The 19,298-nt window shown below is 42.0% G+C and overlaps 1 protein-coding gene across 1 annotated transcript in view; it reads right to left on the minus strand.

Moving 5' to 3' along the window:
• The window catches only part of LOC310835180 (phospholipid-transporting ATPase VB-like), a 66,099-nt gene continuing 46,801 nt past the window's right edge, over positions 1 to 19,298 (minus strand). Inside the window, exons 2-6 of the mRNA XM_083719984.1 lie at positions 16,865 to 16,962; positions 7,749 to 7,860; positions 3,780 to 4,075; positions 1,768 to 1,962; positions 1 to 205 (exon numbers count right to left, since the gene is read on the minus strand). Coding sequence (XP_083576110.1) covers positions 139 to 205; positions 1,768 to 1,962; positions 3,780 to 4,057 — 540 coding nt within the window. The 5' untranslated portion in view covers positions 4,058 to 4,075; positions 7,749 to 7,860; positions 16,865 to 16,962 and the 3' untranslated portion in view covers positions 1 to 138. The remainder of the gene's footprint in view (positions 206 to 1,767; positions 1,963 to 3,779; positions 4,076 to 7,748; positions 7,861 to 16,864; positions 16,963 to 19,298) is intronic.

Consider the following 19,298-nt stretch of genomic DNA (forward strand, 5'->3'; position numbering starts at 1 on the left):
GTGGTGTTAGGAGGGCAGGGGCCAAAGCACTGTAGCACTTGTAAACCCCCCCCCCCAAAGGCATAGAACAATGCAACTTGATGCCTCCTTCCTTAGCTATTGATGTGAGGCACACTTCCAGTTACAGGACTGTTCTAGTTACAGCCCAAAACTTCTTAAGGAGTCCCCACAAAGAGGTTTCCACTTCCTCAATGCCCATTGGCAGTTGTAAAAACATATACAGATCTAGTGACAAGCAAATACTACGTGGCTTGATTTGAACTAGGGTCAGAAAATCCATTTCAAACAAAATATTGTGTCTAAGTTAATACTGAGCCCAAGTCTCAAATACATATTTGGGAATGCAGCAAAACCCAAATACCCTCCTGAAAGTCTTCTAACCCCACATTGTGAGTAGGGATGGACGAAACGGGTCTCAGTTAAGTTTTTCATTTTTTCCAATCTAAAATTCAGTTTTCCACATTTCCATAGCAATTTGTGGTTTTTAAAAGAGATCCTGATGAAAATTCACCAGAGTTTCATTGCAATTTTCTCCTAATAAACAGATTTCCATATGCAATTTTGCCTAATATACAGTTTTGCAAGCCATTTCCCCTAATAAAAAGCATTTTGTGTGTGTACTACTTTCACTAATATGTGTGCTTTTATGCACATTTTCCTCTAACAGATGCACAATGGGTGGTATTCAGTGCAGCTTTACTTAAATTAGATCCACTGAAATTAGTGAGAAAGGTTACTTTAGGTCCATTAATTTCAGTGGCTTTATTCTGAGTAAAACATAGTTGACTACCACCCATTCTTTGTCTGGATAACTTCATCACAAAATTCAGAAAAGTATTAATTTTGAAGGATAGCAACATTTCTGTTTGCATTTTGGTTCACAAAGTGTAAATCAGGTAGTGTCTCATTAAAATGCAAAGTGCCACTTGTTGGAATGCTGTAATGATGTTACAGGCATCAGATACCCTAGGAAACAGAATTCCTCCCTGGTGCCTAAGTGCTTTGTTTGGCCATAAGAACGTAAGAAGAGCCTGTTGGATCAGAATGATGGTTCATCCTGTTCTCACAGTGGCCAAGCAGATTCCTCCTGCAAGCAGGAGCACAAGAGCATTCTTGGTGGGCACTAGGAGCGTTGGAAGTTACATATCCCTTTTGTCAACAGCAACAAAAACACACAACTCTGTAGAGATATGTGTCTCCTGTAGAAGCATGCAGACTGGTAGTTGCAGTCTGGCAGGAATTCAAGTAATCCCAGAATAACACTAGAATGGTTTTCTAATATGTTTGCCAAAATAAATATTTAAGATGCCATCTAGAGCCAGAAGAGGATTTCAACATGAATTTTAAAGCAGAAATCACCTACTACAGAATATGATTGCTGGTTATTTAATTGTAATAATAATAATAATAATAATAAAAATAAAAATAAAATTTATTTATACCCCACCCTCCTCGGCCCTTTACACCAGTAAAATTACAGTAAAATCATAATAGGGAAAAAACCACCAATTTAAAATACAGGTTAAAATGCAATCTCATTTTAAAAGTAGCCCATGAATCAAAACCGTAAGGGGAGGGAAAACATAAGGGTCAGACTGAGTCCAAACCAAAGGCCAGGCGGAACAGCGGAAAGATGTCAAGTCCTGCAGGGCCCTAGTCTCTTGTGACAGAGCGTTCCACCAAGTCGGGGCCAGTACTGAAAAGGCTGGAACGGAGCGCTGGAATGGAGATCTGGAGTATTAGTTAATGAAGCAGAAGAAGGCTTACCTATTGTATGCTTTAGTCTTGGATGAATTGATTTGCTGATCAAACCTGTATCTCTTAAAATCTTCAGCACCATCTTTAACTGCGATAACTAAAAGCACAGCAACCAAAGGTAGCATTGTGATCTCCCTGTGGAAGACTTCTAGCTGTGGGAACCAGTTGATGATCACCAAGAACAGGAAATAGACATTGGCCAGCCTAAAAAAAATTGTATCCTATTAAAAGAGGTTGATAATTTTACACTTGATTTCCACTTCCTAATTTGGTTATTTTTGGGTAGTTAACAACAACAGGAAAATTCTGAAACACGAATTCATGGGTAGGCAAACTAAGGCCCGGGGGACAGATCTGGCCCAATCGCCTTCTAAATCCGGCCCACGGATGGTCTGGGAATCAGCATGTTTTTACATGAGTAGAATGTGCCCTTTTTTAAAAAATGCATCTCTGAGTTATTTGTGGGGCCTGCCTGGTGTTTTTACATGAGTAGAATGTGTGCTTTTATTTAAAATGCATCTCTGGGTTATTTGTGGGGCATAGGAATTGGTTCATCCGCCCCCCCCAAAAAAATTGTCCAGCCCCCCCACAAGGTCTGAGGGACAGTGGACGAACCCCCTGCTGAAAAAGTTTGCTGACCCCTGCACTACTTGGATCAATCAGCTTCTTGAGATGCTCACCCCCTCAAAGGCTGCAAGCTGCTGGGCTTCGCTAAAGAATGGTCTGCTAAGGACAAAGGAGATACTTAATCTCCCCATATGAGGCCACTCCTTGTTCAATCAAAATAGAAAATCAAGTTGAGACCATGATCTGAAGTATATGTGGGCTAGTATAGTATTGGGTGGGGATGCAGGTGGTGCTGTGGGTTAAACCACAGAGCCTAGGGCTTGCCGATCAGAAGGTCAGATGTTTGAATCCCCGCGACTGGGTGAGCTCCCGTTGCTCAGTCCCTCCTCCTGCCAACCTGCCAGTTCGAAAGCACACAGTGCAAATAGATAAATAGGTACCACTTTGGCACGAAGGTAAACAGCATTTCTGTGTGCTGCTCTGGTTCGCCAGAAGTGGCTTAGTCATCCTTGCCACATGACCTGAAAGCTATACGCTTGCTCCCTCGGCCACTAAAGTGAGATGAGCGCCGCAACCCCAGAGTCGTCTGCGACTGGACCTAACAGTCAGGGGTCCCTTTACTTTAATATATTGGGTTAGTCTCTTGGTTATCATGGCAGCCATGAAATACAGGGTTTTACCCCATCAGAAAGATCTCAACACTAATTCTATATCACCTCAGTAAGCTAATTTACGGAATTTGCCACGCAGTGCACTAAGTAGAAATCCCAACCCATTCCTAGATCCCAAAACCCACAACACACATGCTACATATGTGGTCTGTCACCATATTTTTATATACTATATATTCATATACTAGGGGAACATGATGACAGAAACCAAATTTCTATTTATCCATGTGACTAGACCTCCATCTGCAAATTCTTCATTAGTGGTGTATTAGGAAACTAACTGTCCATTGCTGTGATAGGAACGGAACTCCTGCTTCATCCAACCATATCTCTGTAATATATGCCAGACAAGGATCTTCATCCAGGGTTAAATTATGGATGAGTATAGTTTTTGCTGTTGTTGTAACTGATTGGTATTAAACATTTGACATAGTGGACTGTAGTCTTTGCCACAATACATTTAGGTTGCCATGGGACTCTATTGTTTTTTAATGTTGTAGGTGTTTGGCCGTATCAAATATGGTATATTTTGTGTATTTTTCCCAAGCTAACCTGGCTGCACCCTATGAGAATTGGAAAGTTTTCTGTTAAATTCTACAGTGCACTACACTGATTGAGTTTTCAGATTTAACTACCGTAGGTTAGGCTTTTTAAATCAAACTACTCCATCTAACACTTTTTGCTTTGCTTTACCATTCTAGCATTTCTTCTGAATGCCTTTCCATCCCTGAAAATATATGCAAAACCTTTTTATCTATATAGTTGTGGTGTGTATAGAAATACCTGTGAAACTGCTCAAAGAGATTTTGAGGTATAAAAGTCAGCAAAGTGTACTTGGTGGTCCGTATCCCATTTCCAGAATAAACACGACAGACTTTCTCTGATTCTTTCTGAAATCTCTCATTACTGGGAAATACAACTCTCCATTTGTCCAAGATGTATTTCTGCCTCTCTTTGTCAGCTGACAACAGAGGTGCTGATTCCAACTGAGTCTGGGAGACCTCTTCTACGGACCACCGAGACTGCCAGCGATACCAAGCAGAGTCTACTGACAGAGCCATTTTCACCTATGGAATTGCCTGAAAGAAAAACACATAACAAGGGCTGAAAACCAATTCCAGTTTGGGAGCAAATGCATTTCTTGCTAGTGAAGCTTAAGGGCAGCAAATGAACATCTCAAGTTAATGTACTGGCTGCCTGAATTTCAAATATTGTGTTTCCAAGAACAAATTGCATAGGCTAACAAGTACAATAAAAATACTTTGAGAAGAGAAAGAACAAACTGTTTAACTGTTTGGAATAAATCACAGTTTTGTTGTTAAAATGCATACAGGGGTTTTTGTGATATCCATACAGAGATCATTTCATACAAACAGAGTGGGAAGTTGATGCCAACATACAGTGAACTGAGTCACAGCAGATGTCGAAATGTTACAATATGAAAACCAGGGGAAAGGATATCTGGCATGCTGTGGAATGAAATATACATATAGTTGTTTATTAGATCAAAGTCTAACAAACTGCATGCTTCCTCAGTGCTGGAAGTGATCACAACTTGTGGAGGGGAAAAAACCTAGAAGAAAGCGCAAAGCAGCAAGCAGTTCTTGAATCCAGTTAATGGTCTAATTCTAAAATAATAATTTAAAAATCTACTTCAGTTTAAGCACTGAAGTCACTTACAAAATGACTTATGTGCCAAAAAAGCATTGAAACTGCAAGCAAAGGCATGTCCTTTAACCTCTACACCATGTAAGCCAGAGGTTGCCAACCTGGTGCCCATGGGGGCTGTGGTGTGCTCGAGGTCTTCCTCTGGTCACTGTGAAGTGTCTGAGCCTCCCAACACACTGCCCCCTTGGTCACAAAGTGGTGGTGGAGGTTATGTTTTTCTCCCCTGAGAAATTGTAGTCTCCTCCTTAAAAAACTGCTACGCTGAATGTGGAAATGAAAGGGTCTGAAACCACCAGTACTACCAATTCTGAAGACTTGGTGCTGTTTCATTGCTTCCTGCTATTATGTTATTGCCAGGAGTGGCTACTACTCATTATAACCCAATGGAACATTCATGTTTGGGGAGGTAGTATTGGAAGCAGGAAGCTGAGACAGAGAGGATAGCCATCACCTTCATGCTCTCCCTATGAGCAGTTTGAGGTGCTCAGCCAGGCTGCACAAAGTGCAGGCAGCCTGCTGTCTTGAGAAAGATCAATAAAAGCAATGAAAATATCAGGATGCACATCCAAGCGAAATAAATCAGTGTTTTGCATTTTAAATTACACATTCTTGTTTCCCCACCTCCTTAAGCTGGAGGCAGAGCTGGCCAAAAATACTGAGATGCGTCTGAACTGAAGGGCAACCCAGTCAGATGAGCAGTGTACAAATAATAATAATAATAATGGCAAAGGAAGACAGGAAAAGCTGGCTAGGCGTGACATTGAACTGAGTGAAAAATTGAGATGGTTCATCATTCATTTATGTGGAATAATAACATTAGGCAGGACCTCTCATCAAACTGTTTTAGAATCTTGCTAAAGACTTCCTTTTTTACTTCAGCAAGCCTCCCCAGTCATAGTCATAGTTATTTATGCTTGTCTTTAAATTTTTGCTGATTTTATCTGTCTTACTGATAATTACATTATATTATTTTCTGTACATAAGTTAGAATTTTTATTAGGTGTTTAATAAATATATAAGACTGAAATAAGGGGAGTGAGAGGAAGCTGAAATGAGCACGAAAACATGAGACTTGTCTCTCTTGTTGGGGGAAAATCAGAGGTGGCAATTAAGTAGCTGAGAGTTAGGGAGAATTTATACTTTTTTTCCAGGGGGAGGGGGAGGAATGAACCTCTGGAGCAAATGTAATTAAAGGAGAAATTAATTGGTAAGGAGGTAAAAGGGTGGATTGGTTCTTATAATATAGAGGCACCAACTATCCCTTGTGAAGCTGAGGCTCCAATACTTTGGCCACCTCATGAGAAGAGAAGACTCCCTGGAAAAGACCCTGATGTTGGGAAAGATTGAGGGCACAAGGAGAAGGGGACGACAGAGGACGAGATGGTTGGATAGTGTTCTTGAAGCTACCAGCATGAGTTTGACCAAACTGCGGGAGGCAGTGGAAGACAGGAGTGCCTGGCGTGCTCTGGTCCATGGGCTCATGAAGAGTCGGACATGACTAAACAACAACAAACTATCCTTGTTTGGGAATGGTCACTGTTGAAAATAAGAGTTCTGGATTAGATGGGTTCTTGGTTTGACCTATTAATGACATTTGCATTCTTCCCATTTGTTCCCACTTCTGCCTCCAGGCCCTGGTGTCTTCATTAAAGGTCCCTGCAACTTTGGAGATAGCTCTGACGTAGGGTTCATCCCAGGGCTGGATTTACGTATAAGCTAAAAAAGCTATGGCCTAGGGCCCCACTCCCTTGCCCCCCCCCAAATACTTCTTCTTAATTGTATTTCAGTTCAACAATTACTTTGATAAAATATATATTTTGTTATGTGCAAATGGCTTTAGATACCTATTAGGTCCATAAATTACCATATGGCATATATTCAACAAAAAAAACAGTGACAATTTGTTGTTGACAAAGGACATATAAAGGGCCCCTGCCCATTGCCTTCAGTAGCTTAGGGCTTCATCAAACCTAAATCCAGCCCTGGTTCATCCATACTTTCGCTTCTTCCATGGCTAGAAAGTAGGGGTCTTTTCTGCTTGTCCAATGCTTTCTAGTCATGAGTCTGAGTAGTATTGCATTTGCCACACAGCTTTCACCTGAAAAGCACACTCTTTGTCACTAAATTGGAACAACCGGCAATCCACAGAAAACCCGATTGCTGTTTGATCTGTTCAGTGGTAAACTGCCAGTTTCCCCAGGGAAAAGTGACTGGGCCAATGTAACTGTGGAAGAGCCCCAAAGACAAATGAAACAAGGGCTAGAAGTAGTTGACAAGTTTTGAAGACCAGATACCAGTCTGCTTCTCTGATGAAATCTGTCTCTACCTGTACTCAGGAGTACTCGCAATGGGTTTTGTAAGAAGAGGGTGTTAATCTTGGCACTGGAGTCAAATTTCAATGAAATAATTAGCCAGCCTTCATATACATTCCCTACAATTTTATTTAGATAGCAAACAAGCAAAGCAAGAGCTGAACAATAACTCTTCAGAGGATTCAAGAAGTACCTGCTTGTTGGATCTTATATATACCTAAAAGGAGACCACAAGGAAAAAGAAAAAGAAAAACACTTGTTCGTTATACTGTTGTTGCTGTTGCTGTTGTTGTTGTTGTTGTTGTTGATGATGATGATGATGTTTTATTACTTGCTCTTCATCCTAAGGTCCCAGGACAGTAATTTAGAACACAGTTTAAAATAGTTAAAAAACTTACATTTTTTTTAAAAGTGCTGGTTTAAAGTGTTAATGAATTTTAGTTTTCTAAAGTTCCTCTTCTGGGTTGTTTGATTTGTGAAGTGTCACACTAAGTTGCCTGCCATAGGTATACTAACTTCAAAGATTGTCCTTTTAACTACAAGAAATAATTAATTTCCATTTTCACATCCCACTTTCATTAAGTATCTCAGTTACCAGACTGAAACTCTCTCATTAGCTGATTTTGACCACATCAGACTGGCCAGTGTCCAGCTGTGCTCTATGTTCCAAATCTCTGCTGCCTATAAATTAATCAGCCAGGTTATTATAATATGGTCTCAAAGGCCTTAAAGGGATTTTCAATTAGATAATGTTATTACAGTCTTAACTCACCTTGTTCTGAAATTGTTTTCAGTGAATTTTCATCCTGACAAAATTACTTGCATCCCAAAGCGTTCAGTCAGAAAAGACCTTTCACAAGTAGGTATCATCACAAAGCTTCAAGCTAAAGTGATGCAAAGGAGACAATTGAGTTCAGAATGTGTTATGCAAGGCATTTTCAGAGGCCTGAGGAAATATTAATGGTCCAAGGCCCTAGAAAAGCCTCTGTTAGAGTAACTGCTTTAATTTAGGTCACAAATTATAATGAAGGGTGTGTTATAAGATGGGGTGGAAATAATCAGACTAGTGTGGAGAAGTGGGTGGCACATCCATTGTAACAGGTATGATTTCCAGGCTGTTAAGTTGCCTGTGTCTGCCGTGTGTAAAATATAAACTGGGATTTGCAAAACCATTGGTGAACTATTATTGGTGTCTCTGATACAGCTAGGGGTCTAACTGTATGTTATGTTAAATGTGTCTCAGGAAGTGTTTGTTCCCTTTAATATTATTATTCTCAGTGCTTTTTTCTGGGGGTACGCAAGGTACAGTCAAACCTCGGTTGTCGAACGTAATCTTTTCGGCTTCCAAAATGTTCAACAACCGAGGCACAGCTTCTGATTGGTTGCAAGAGCTTTCTGCACTCAAGCGGAAGCTCCATCGGATGTTCAGCTTCTGAAAAACGTTCAAAAACCGGAACATCTACTTCCGGGTTTTTGGCGTTTGGGAGCCGAAACGTACGATAACGGAAGTGTTTGGAAACCGAGGTTTGACTGCACCATTCTTTTTCTAGAAGAAAAGCTCTGCTTGTTATCATTATTATGGCAATTCACTCAAAGAGACTTACAAGCACAGCAGAAAAACTTAAACCAACTGCCATAACACTAATGGCAATTTTCACTGGGAACACAGCACAGGAGGAAGAGAGGCTTAACCTTTCTCTCCCCTGTCACAAAGCTGAGGTAACTCTCCAGTCAGAGCACCCCCCTCACCATGGGAGGTAAGAAAAGCAGAGCCACCCTGCCAAAGTGCTATTGCCTGCCACTATGATACATGTCTTTACATTTTAGGAGCACACTTTAAAAGCTTGAGCGTACACCATATAAAGTGCAAAGCTGCCTTTATATGATATTTGGCTGAGATAAACTGCCTCAACAAACATGCCTCAGTAAGAACATGCTTCTCAAATAAAGAGTTTTAAAATGTCCCATCTTCTTCAGCAGTCAAAGGTGTGTTTCACCAATCGTGATTCATTTATGACTTTTGCTGCATTTGTTGTCACATGACTGAAACTCGCACACCTATTCATTATAGCCTGCCCAACATACACAACACTCAATTGGGGATTATTGTAGCCACCTATTAAATGGGCCATTTTTAGGTGTTAGTATTCTATTCATACTCAACAGGGAATATTGCTTGCAAACACTTATACAAGCCTGTAGCTTGTCTATATCCAGCTTGTGGCTCTGAAGAAAATATTTTGCGTGGACAGGCGGAGTCCCCAGATCCTGAGCGGTCCCCCCTGTTATGTGGAATAACGACTCAAGACAACGTGCTATGGGATTAAATTGGTCACAACTTTATTAAATTTCAAATGTGGGTAGACCTTGGCTCAGGCATTGGGTGTTCTCCCTCCCCAGCCGGGACCTAGGGAGCATCAGGGTTATCCAGTGTGTGTGGGGGGGATGGGCCGGCTCTGGAGAACATATGTTCAAGCAGAGATAGCCGCCTCTGTTACGCCGCCGCCGCAGGGGAGAGCAATGATGACCTTTCGGCATACGGTCAAAGCCTCCCTTCAGAAACCCCTTTAACGGGGAACCCTGGTATCGCCGTCGCAAAGAGGAAGATGGACTAAAGGATTCCACCCAAGGCCTGATACCGCCAAAGTTGTGACGTTTTGCTACGGGAAAGGCGAAACCTGCCAATGCAGGGAAATTCCTTTCCGGCCCTTTAACAGCGACCTTGACGTAGCAGTGCCCGCATACCTGTGAAGAAAAGTTAACCTGCAAAACCTGTGAAGAAAACTTAACCTGCAAAATAAGACATTAACTGAGGGTGGGTAGGGTGGGAGAAGCTCTGGAGCCAAGTGAGGATTCCCAGGTAAGGTCCTCCCTCTATTGTGTGGGCAGGTAATCGCTCCCCTACCTGGCCTGGTCTCCTTGGCAACGCTTCCCCCAGGTGGGATTGGACAACTGACTGAGGTAGGCGGAGACCTCCAGGTATCCCACCTGAGGGAAGGCAAGCCAAGCCTATGCTGATGGAGCCGCTCCAGATCTAGGGGCTGCACACATCCACGCAAAGGGCGCCCCCCGTTTTAAGCGGGGAGTGGTCATTATGGCTCCATACAGCCCCTTTCTCTTTTCCACTAGCAGCTAAAGAAAGCAAAAGGGTTCATGTTAGGCTCAATTTGCATAATTATTGTGAGGCATGGCATTTTACTTTGTGTGTGTGCGTACACACGTGTGAATGCACAGAAAATGGATTGCCTGGAAACAGAATTTGGAGTTTTGCTTTCCTATGTTGATATTCAGTGTTAAGCATACTCAAAATAGATCCACTGAAATTAATGCCCCTAAATTTCAATGGGTCCACACCAAGTATGACTATCATGGAATATCATGGGTTACAGCTTATACCTGACTACCTGGGTTACTGAATAATTAGCAAAAATACATCTGGCACCTGAAGTCGGAGATGGTGCACAGACTACCAATGTATCAAGGAAGAAGCTCCTCGCCAACAAACCAAGCCAAAACAACACACATAGTTTCTGCTTCTAATAGGGGAGTGAGCCATTCTAAGCTACAGCCAATCTCTAACCAGCTACGGATTTATTTTACAATCTAAATACCCTGCCTACTAGTTTCTTCTATTAGACGTCAAGCTTTCCTGCCTGTACAAATAGCTCTCTTGAAAGCAGTTACATTTATGAACAGTTTGTGTGCTGATCACACTGCCAGCTGTCAGCAGACAAACAATCATTCACACCAAGGGAAGGAAATTGATGCTGAAGAAAAATGGCTCTCAAGCAATGTCCTCATCAATCCAAATAGAGAAAGAACCATAAAGAGTTCCTTGTAACCTAGAGCCTTATTAATGACTCCCCAGCTTTGTTTCTAAATACATAACTTCCCTAGTTTTATTTGATGACAGACATAAAGAAAATGTACCCTCAGGGGTAGCTTTAGAAACTGTGGCAGTGAGGCTGTGGTGCAAACAGATCCTGATCTAGGAGGGATTTTATTTATTCTAAACATCCATAAACAGTTTCCCCAAGGCTCCAAGGCTTGAAATTCACCCAAGTCTTGTTTTCAGGTCAGAAAAAGGACACATTCCTCTCCCCATTTCTCACAGTACATCACTGCACAACAAACTTGCATATTTTCCCTAGGCTTCGATTTAAAGTACTATTGCCAGGTGTGTGTGTGTGTGGTTTTAAGTTTGGCATGTTATAAGCTGCTTTGGGCACAATCTGGGGAGAAAGTGGCACATGAATAAATGGATGATTATGAAAACCCATGCCCATTTTCACAGTTAAAGGTAAAGGTAAAGGTACCCCTGACCGTTAGGTCCAGTCGCGGACGACTCTGGGGTTGTGGCGCTCATCTTGCTCTATAGGCCGAGGGAACCGGCATTTGTCTGCAGACGGCTTCCGGGTCATGTGGCCAGCATGACTAAGCAGCTTCTGGCGAACCAGAGCAGCACACGGAAACACTGTTTACCTTCCCACTGGAGCAGTACCTATTTATCTACTTGCACTTTGACGTGCTTTCGAACTGCTAGGTGGGCAGGAGCAGGGACCGAGCAACGGGAGCTCACCCCGTCACGGGGATTCGAACCGCCGACCTTCTGATCGGCAAGCCCTAGGCTCAGTGGTTTAGACCACAGTGCATAAATTACAACACAGCAGGGCAAGTTATCAGCAGAACTAGGTTGGGTCAATTGGGCACACACCTAAATAGAAATGCAAGGTGGACTTTCCAAGACTGTGTAATACATTTAATTCATACAGATAAATGAAGACAAAAAGGAAAATCCATGCCACTTCCATTGTTACTGTTGCCGTAATTACAACAGAGCAGGGCGAACTGTCAATAGCATAACAAGGATGGGCCAGCTGCACACACCTTAGACGAAGATGCAAATGGGCCTCCCACGGTCATATAATGTACCGTACTGATAGAAATTGCCAGATATCAGCTTGGTGAGATGCTTATGAGACCAGCATGTCAAGCGGAGAAGTGTCTTTTATTCTCTTTATACCTGTATCCTAACACAGTAAAGCACATTTAGTAGTGCAGTCTTGCTGGCATGGAAGGTCCCAAAGTGCCTTAACAATCAATCCCTCTTTCCAGGGAACTTTGAGAATTGTAGCTCTGTGAGGGGAATAAGAGTTGCCTAACAACTCACAGCATCCTTAACAAATTGCATTTCCCAGGATTCTGGTCTGATTCTGTTTCAAGTGCTATGATACTGTTTTAAATAGGGTACATAGTGCAGATTGGGCCTATTACATGTGGGCAGGTGAAGAGAGAAGGCCTAGGGCTGATGTCCCCAATGAAGTACTCATATGAAAGCCTCACCCAGCCCCTGTGAAGCCTTTTTTGCTTTGTTTCCTACCCTTCTCTCTGGGTTTCTTTATATGTTTTTGTTTTTCCCTGCCCTCAAGGGGTAGATCGTTAGGTTCCCCACTCTCTTCTGTTTATGTTCATCATCCTTCTCCAGTGTCCCCCCCTCCTCTTGGGGGTGGTGGCTTCTCCCACTCTTCCTGGGGAGTCAGTATTTGTTTTCCCAGCCCTGTGTGTTTGTTTTTCTTCCTTCTGGCTTGCCTCCCTTCCTTTTAGTGTTCAAGAAACACACATACACAGAGCATAACCAAGCAGGGGATACTCCCAAGAAATTGTGACTGGGGGTGTCTCCCATGGCAGCCATTTTGTGGTAGTGCTCATGGCACTTTTGAAAATTCCAGCTGTATCCATGGCTCTGAAAAGTTGGGGACATCTGGCCAATGGTTTGTTTGTTTTTTATTTATTTATTAAAGCACCATGGTTGGGGTTGTGAAGAAACTTACTCAAGATATTGCTACTTCCCCACCACAAGAATGCCCCCAAAGAATTGCCACAAATAACAGGAGTTGGTGGCTTGCAGCCTGCAAACAACATTGTTTGGGGCCATTTTGCCTCAGTTTAAATAACTAGTTCCATCACTCCAGACAGATATAGCAGGACTAAAGAAAACATGGCCATAAGGTTGTGAGAATAATTCATACCAATCCAAAGTCACCTCTGTATATTTCTGCTTTTGCTGTGGTAAGCATTTCCATGTTTGTAAACCACTGAACTTCAAAGTTCGCTGCAGGGGATGCTACAGGGTGTTCCTTGTTTCAATGTGTAACATGACAGAAGATGGTGCTCTGGATCCAGAAAACATAGCAAACCATACCAAAAAGGACATCTTAGACAACAGAGAACCTTCCCAACATACAAATTATGCCCCCTTTTATCCATGCCTACAAGCTTTACCTGTAACTGGAATAAAAGTCAATATGGATATTTGGTCACAGATGCCGGAACTTAAATAAATTGTGCAATAGTCATTCTGCCAACCTAGTTGGACCATATGCACTACTCATTCTATGGGCTTTCATTCTGTTTTTACATGCTTCAAGAATCATAGTTGTTTTCAACTATGTGTGTTTTGTTATGGTGTTGTAAGGTTGTCCTAGTTTGAAGAGTATATGAATTTCTATTTTTAATTCACTGTAACTTTCCATAAAATGCAGAGCAACCCTGTCCATGATTATTCAGAAGTGTTCAATGACACTTACTCCCATTAAATAATGAAATAATGTACTTTACAAAGGATTGCAAAAGCTTTTCACATGGGACATCAAGACTATTCTCTATAGGCAGGGCCTGATATGTCCCTTGCATTTCCCTCCTTATCTCTGTCTCCTCCAAAAGATGAGGGGTGTGCTTTTTATTTTACTTTTCACATGACCCCCCCTAAAAAAAACCTTACCCAAACCTCAAGAAAGAGACAAAGCATATATATCAAAAGATTGGTATGTATGACTCTATGGGATCTGATCTAGGGCTATCACTGCAGACATTTCAGAAAGGTGCTTTTCAAAAAATGGTTGGGTAGATTAACCCTCATAAATAACTGAAAGGAGCAATTAATATGGTTAACCAGACTACAGTCATCCATGTCCCACTAACCTCCAGGTTAGACTACTGCAATGCACTGCACATGGAGCTTCCTTTGAAGATTGTAATTAGTTCACATCATAGCTTATAGGCTAGCAGCTGGGACTGAATATTGGGAACACATCTTGCCATTATCATCCAGTCTGTTTCTGAGTTTCATAACTGAGTATGAAAAAGAAGCACCGAAGAGAAGAAATTATATAAATGCTGTGATGTGACATATGCTGTAGGCACTAACCTAGATGGTTTTTCCAAGACAGATGTTTCATTCCTGCAAAACAGAGCTGCTTGATTGAGGGTGCTTCTAGACTGTTGCTATTTTGTTTGTGAGATTGAATCATATTCCAGCAAATTCAGTTTGCACAATTAAATTTGTGCAACACAATCACTTCAACCACTCTTGGACATTTTGCAGTAAGGAAAATGATGGGGAAAATGTACTGGAAAATGTGATATAACAACTGCTTGATGCAACATTATGTAGCCTCCCTGCAAAGAAATCAGCATAGATGTTCAGTAAACAACTAGTGTTGCAGATAATCTGTCCACAGAATTGTGCAAACAAATCATGATGAATGCTCAAAAGCAGGTTGTCTGGAAGCAACCTGAGATTTTCTGTCTTGCCAGTGAGGCCTGGGAGCTGTCCAGCACAGCAATGAGAAGATCAAAGGCAGGGTTGTTGAAGGAGGAGGGGAACTATCCAGCCAAGGAGTCAGAAGTAGAGCAGAAGACTAGGAGCTGGACAGAAGGGGGTGTTTCACTAGCAACATCCGGGCACCAAGATTTTATATCTGCCCTGTCTCACCAGTTTCTTGAATGCCAAGAGTGGGATCCTTGTTCCAAGTATCATAAAGTTCATAATTCATTCTTCTAAACAGGACTCAGTTTGAACTCATTGTAACCTCTAATTGTGGAGACATGGGGTGACCAGAGAGGGCTGCAGCTGAGGTGTACAACTAGTCATGGGTGCATGATGGCCTCAAACTGACCTTAGTCCCAGTATGTGCCTGGGTTCGCCTCATCTGTTGTGGGTTCAGGCATCAGTGATCTCACTCATAACTACAGTAAAGAAAGTCAAGGATAGGTCTATCTTCATATATGTGCAGTCTTCAATTTTACTTCAATATTATGAGCTACATCATCCCTCAGATATAAAGACTTAGCAAGAATAAAGTAGCCTGGTTTCAAATGGAGTGCTGTTGTCAAGAGGATGACCCCACAAAAGTGGAAGACCTGGATGCAACCAGATAGAGATTGTTGATCTCATGACCTATTGACCCCTGCAGCCAATGAGAAAGTGACATATAAAAAGAGAAAATCTATGTGGTAATGCTTTCTTGACCTGTATGGGGATTGAAAAGGCATGTGGAATATCTGATTAGCTGGGAAAGTTGTCAATGACTTTAAGGAAAGAACTCCTCCCTGTCTCGCTCCCCTCACTGCTTTTTATTTTGTTATGCTCTTTTAATCTATTTGATAATGTAGTTAATAATGTCTTATATGATTTGGGCATCTTGAAGTTTGGGGTCTTGGCACAATGGAAAGATATTCAAGGTGGGAGCTGCAGTTTTATGGGGAAGGGTTAGATGAGCAGAGGAAGTTGAACAATTGCATTCACCCCTGACAAAATGTTTCAGAATATGAGTCTTTTTATTTTATTGTATTGTTTTTTTTAAAAAAATACTTCAGATTTTAAAAAAAGAAGGATGTGCATGTCAATGGCTATCAGCTGTGAACTCCCTGATCAGAGTAACAGATGGTGGGAAGGAATGCACAAGAAGAGATAGTCTGTTTCCACACTGACTGTCTACAGTTGGCAAACCAATGGTCCTTGACTTGACCTGACTTGATAGCTCTTCTTTTATTTTCAATCCTGGATTTGATAAATGTAAATATGCATTTCTAAACAATACTCCTGCTGAAGTTTATTCATTAAGGAAGGCACTAACCTTTACCACCACTAAATGCAAAAAGCCCTGTAGCATCAACAATAAAGATGCCAATAGGTTGACTTTCCATGCTTCTCCCGTGCACACGCCTCTCAGTAAGAAGACCCTGAGGGATGCTTATGCAGCTGTAAGGGCTCCAGCAGGCTGACAGAGTACTTTCCCCTCTCATTTCTCATCAGCATTCACATCAGTGCTTTTGGCTAATAGACAGGCTTCTGCTTCCAGATACACAGCTAAAGATGAGCATTCGTGCCAACTGAATTAGACCTTTCAACCAGAGATGCTTGGAATCGGTACTCTTCACACATCACAGGCCATCTGAAACCTTCTGCTCATACTGTTTCGCTGCAGCTACCACATCCCATGCTCACGGAGAACAAGAACACGGGCAATAATATAGGAGGAGAAGCAGCCATGGGCTGTTCTCTTTGCCAGGCTTATATTAAATAATGCATACTTATCCAAGAAGCACATTTTGGCATATCCAGAGAGCCTGCTTCTACGGAATGCTACAAAATTTGATTAAAAAATATTGTTGCTTGCTTTAGTTGGGGTTATTTTTTTGGGGGGGGTGTATTGTGGGCACATTCAATAGTAATACAGCACTAAAATTTGAGAATGGAAGGTGTGGGTCACCTGGCAACTGTCTACCTGGCCTGGAATAATCATCCACCCCACTTGAGTGACCAGACCAGGACCAAATGAGGATGCAAGTCAGCCTGAGTTGTCTCCTGGTCCCTTGGGATGCTGCTGCTGGTTTGACACTGGATCTAAAGGCTGCTTGTGGAACAAGCTTAAGTGGAAGGTTCCTGACTAAAGAATTTGCAGGCTGCAGCTACAAACTGGGTAAGAAAAGGATCAAATAAAGCCATAGCCAAGCCTCTGCTCCCACCTAAGGTAATTTTTCCTGGTCACCTTTAGGGGGGACAGGAGTCATGAAATCCGCAGAAAATGTAAACCAAATGATTACCTTTTCCTATCAACTCTGGGGACAGAATTTTTTTTCCTTCTTCTTCAGTTCACTCCATTATATTGAGATGTTCTTGAGATTACACACAGTTGTAGCTTCTGAAAGTGAAAGGCAGTTTCCATTACAGATGAAAAGTCAATTTCAGTTAGAGTTGAGCTGAAATGAGGAGGGAGGGGGTGCCTTTGGTTTTGAAGAGTTCCCAATGTGTAAAACTTTTATGTCCCATTGAAAAGGGAGTGCCAGTGTACAGCTCCAAGACACAAAGCATTGGGTCAGCTGCTCCAAAACAGAGAAGGCTGACCTTTTAGAACAGGGACAGGGCCATTTCCCGTCCCTCCCTCCCATATGATTTCCCTCTGCATGATGTTACTCTGCATCCAAATCTGATGGGCTATGTGGCACTGTATTGACATCACATCAACCATGTGGGCCTGGATTGGCTGGAAATGAAATAAAGGTGGGAGGCAATGGCACCAGAATAGCAGCAAGGTGGGAAACCAAGTGTCTATAAACAGAAATGTCGTAGGACTAAGGGTTAAGGGCAGGTTGTGTAACTGCTGCACATTATGACCAAGGAAAACTTTTAACATCCAAATGTTGCAGGCAGGATTCAAATCTGGCAGCTTTTGAAAGAGAGTTTAAATGCGGTCAGTTTTACTTTGCTCTTTTCAAATGGCATATTCACAAACTTTCTTAGTGGTGTTAATGCTTGAATTATATGCTTGGCTTGTGGCTATACTTCTGGCAGGCTTCTCTACTGTTTGGATAGCTTCATAGCTTGCGTGCCAGCCAGACATCATAATCCTGCATAATTTGTGATAACCAGGTGGCAAACTTTCAATCTAAGACACGTACAAGTGGAGGTGTTACATGTGCAAGGCCACCTCATTCTTTCAGTCGAGGCAGCAGATTCACCCATGGGTGAAAAGCAATGTTATTGTAGATCTTCCCATCCCCAGCAAAATGAATGAGAAAGCCATTGCAGGGATAGAGGCTTCTGTTCCTTGTTTGAACCTGAATGCTTTTCTCCAGTATAAGGATATGCTGACCATCTATGAATAGGTAACATGCAATTTCCCCATGTGGTTAGACCAGCATGAGGAAGAGTGCAGATGTGCTGCCCAGTCCCACCCCTTCCAACTCTCCCTTGTCTTGAAGGGCTAATGCCTGCAATGGGCAGGCTGATGTCCTCTTGGAGGCTTTCTGCAATTTAGGCTCCTGATCATGCATGATTCTACGTAAATCACACTGCGGTGGGTTCCCAATGTACAACAGGCTTCCTGCTGCAGATATTTGCCTTCCAATTTGTGGAGGCTGGTGGGGCTGGGTGACAGGGATGTTGACAGAGGAGGCAGAGAAAGACAGCATCTCTCCACTCTTCTCATCATATGAAGAATCATATGCATTCATCAGGGGAAGAATGCAGCTGGTGGAGAGAGAGAGAGAGAGAGAGAGAGAGAGAGAGAGAGAGAGAGAGAAGAATACCATTGAGTGCTAAACCTTGTGAACTGTATTTCTTCCTTTCCAAAAGGAACAGAAATCTTTCCAGCCTAACTTGGGGTCTCCTAGATATTCATTATCTTTCATGCTGTTTGTGGACGGCTCTGCTTTGCTCCCAAAGCAACCAGCACAGGACTATAGCTGCCCATTTTGCTATTACAGGGAATGAAGATCACTCATGGCTTTATCACTTAAAACCTCCATTTTTCGGTTTTGCAGTGTGTTTGGTATAGCAACTGTAACACTATACGTAAGATAAAGGCAATTATATTGCAATAATGTTTTCAAAAGCTTGATGAGTTCACTGTGGCAAATGACTTCAACTCTGTTGTCCTGACAAATTTAGTTGAGAGAACGCTGGGGAATGAGGATGTAAAAAATATTTGACCAAAAGAGGGCAGAGGCGCATTGTACAGAGTGATGAAATGCAGAGACATGTAATCAGCCTAGTTACTTGGGTTTTTATTGCAGCACCTGGAGCACATAGGAGTTTTTAATATATTTTTTACTCTTGCACCAGAAAATATGACACAAATGGTTGGTTCATTGGGTTTCCACGGTTATGGTAGTTTGTAGAGAATTACTGCTGGCACCATAGTTTGGAGAACACACACACACACACACACACACACACACACACACTCTCACTTAATAAAAAAAGCATTAAAACATATAGTATGAAGGGGGAAAGGGATCTGTTCTGTATGGTAACAGAATCCTGACTTCTTGTACATGCATAATCATATCCCGTGTACATGATTCCCCCCTAAAATAACAATGCTGCTAGCCTGGAAAAGAGGACAATGTATTAACATGGCTGTAGCCTTCATCCCAGAAAATGTTACTTTCTTTTATCAGGGTTTTAGGTTTACACACATTTTGAACTTGTCAGCCTTGACAACATTCTTTTAATTATCTGTTTATGTTGGGATGG

Source organism: Podarcis gaigeae (assembly GCF_964106915.1).
Source record: "Podarcis gaigeae genome assembly, chromosome: 2".
Taxonomy (NCBI): domain Eukaryota; kingdom Metazoa; phylum Chordata; class Lepidosauria; order Squamata; family Lacertidae; genus Podarcis; species Podarcis gaigeae.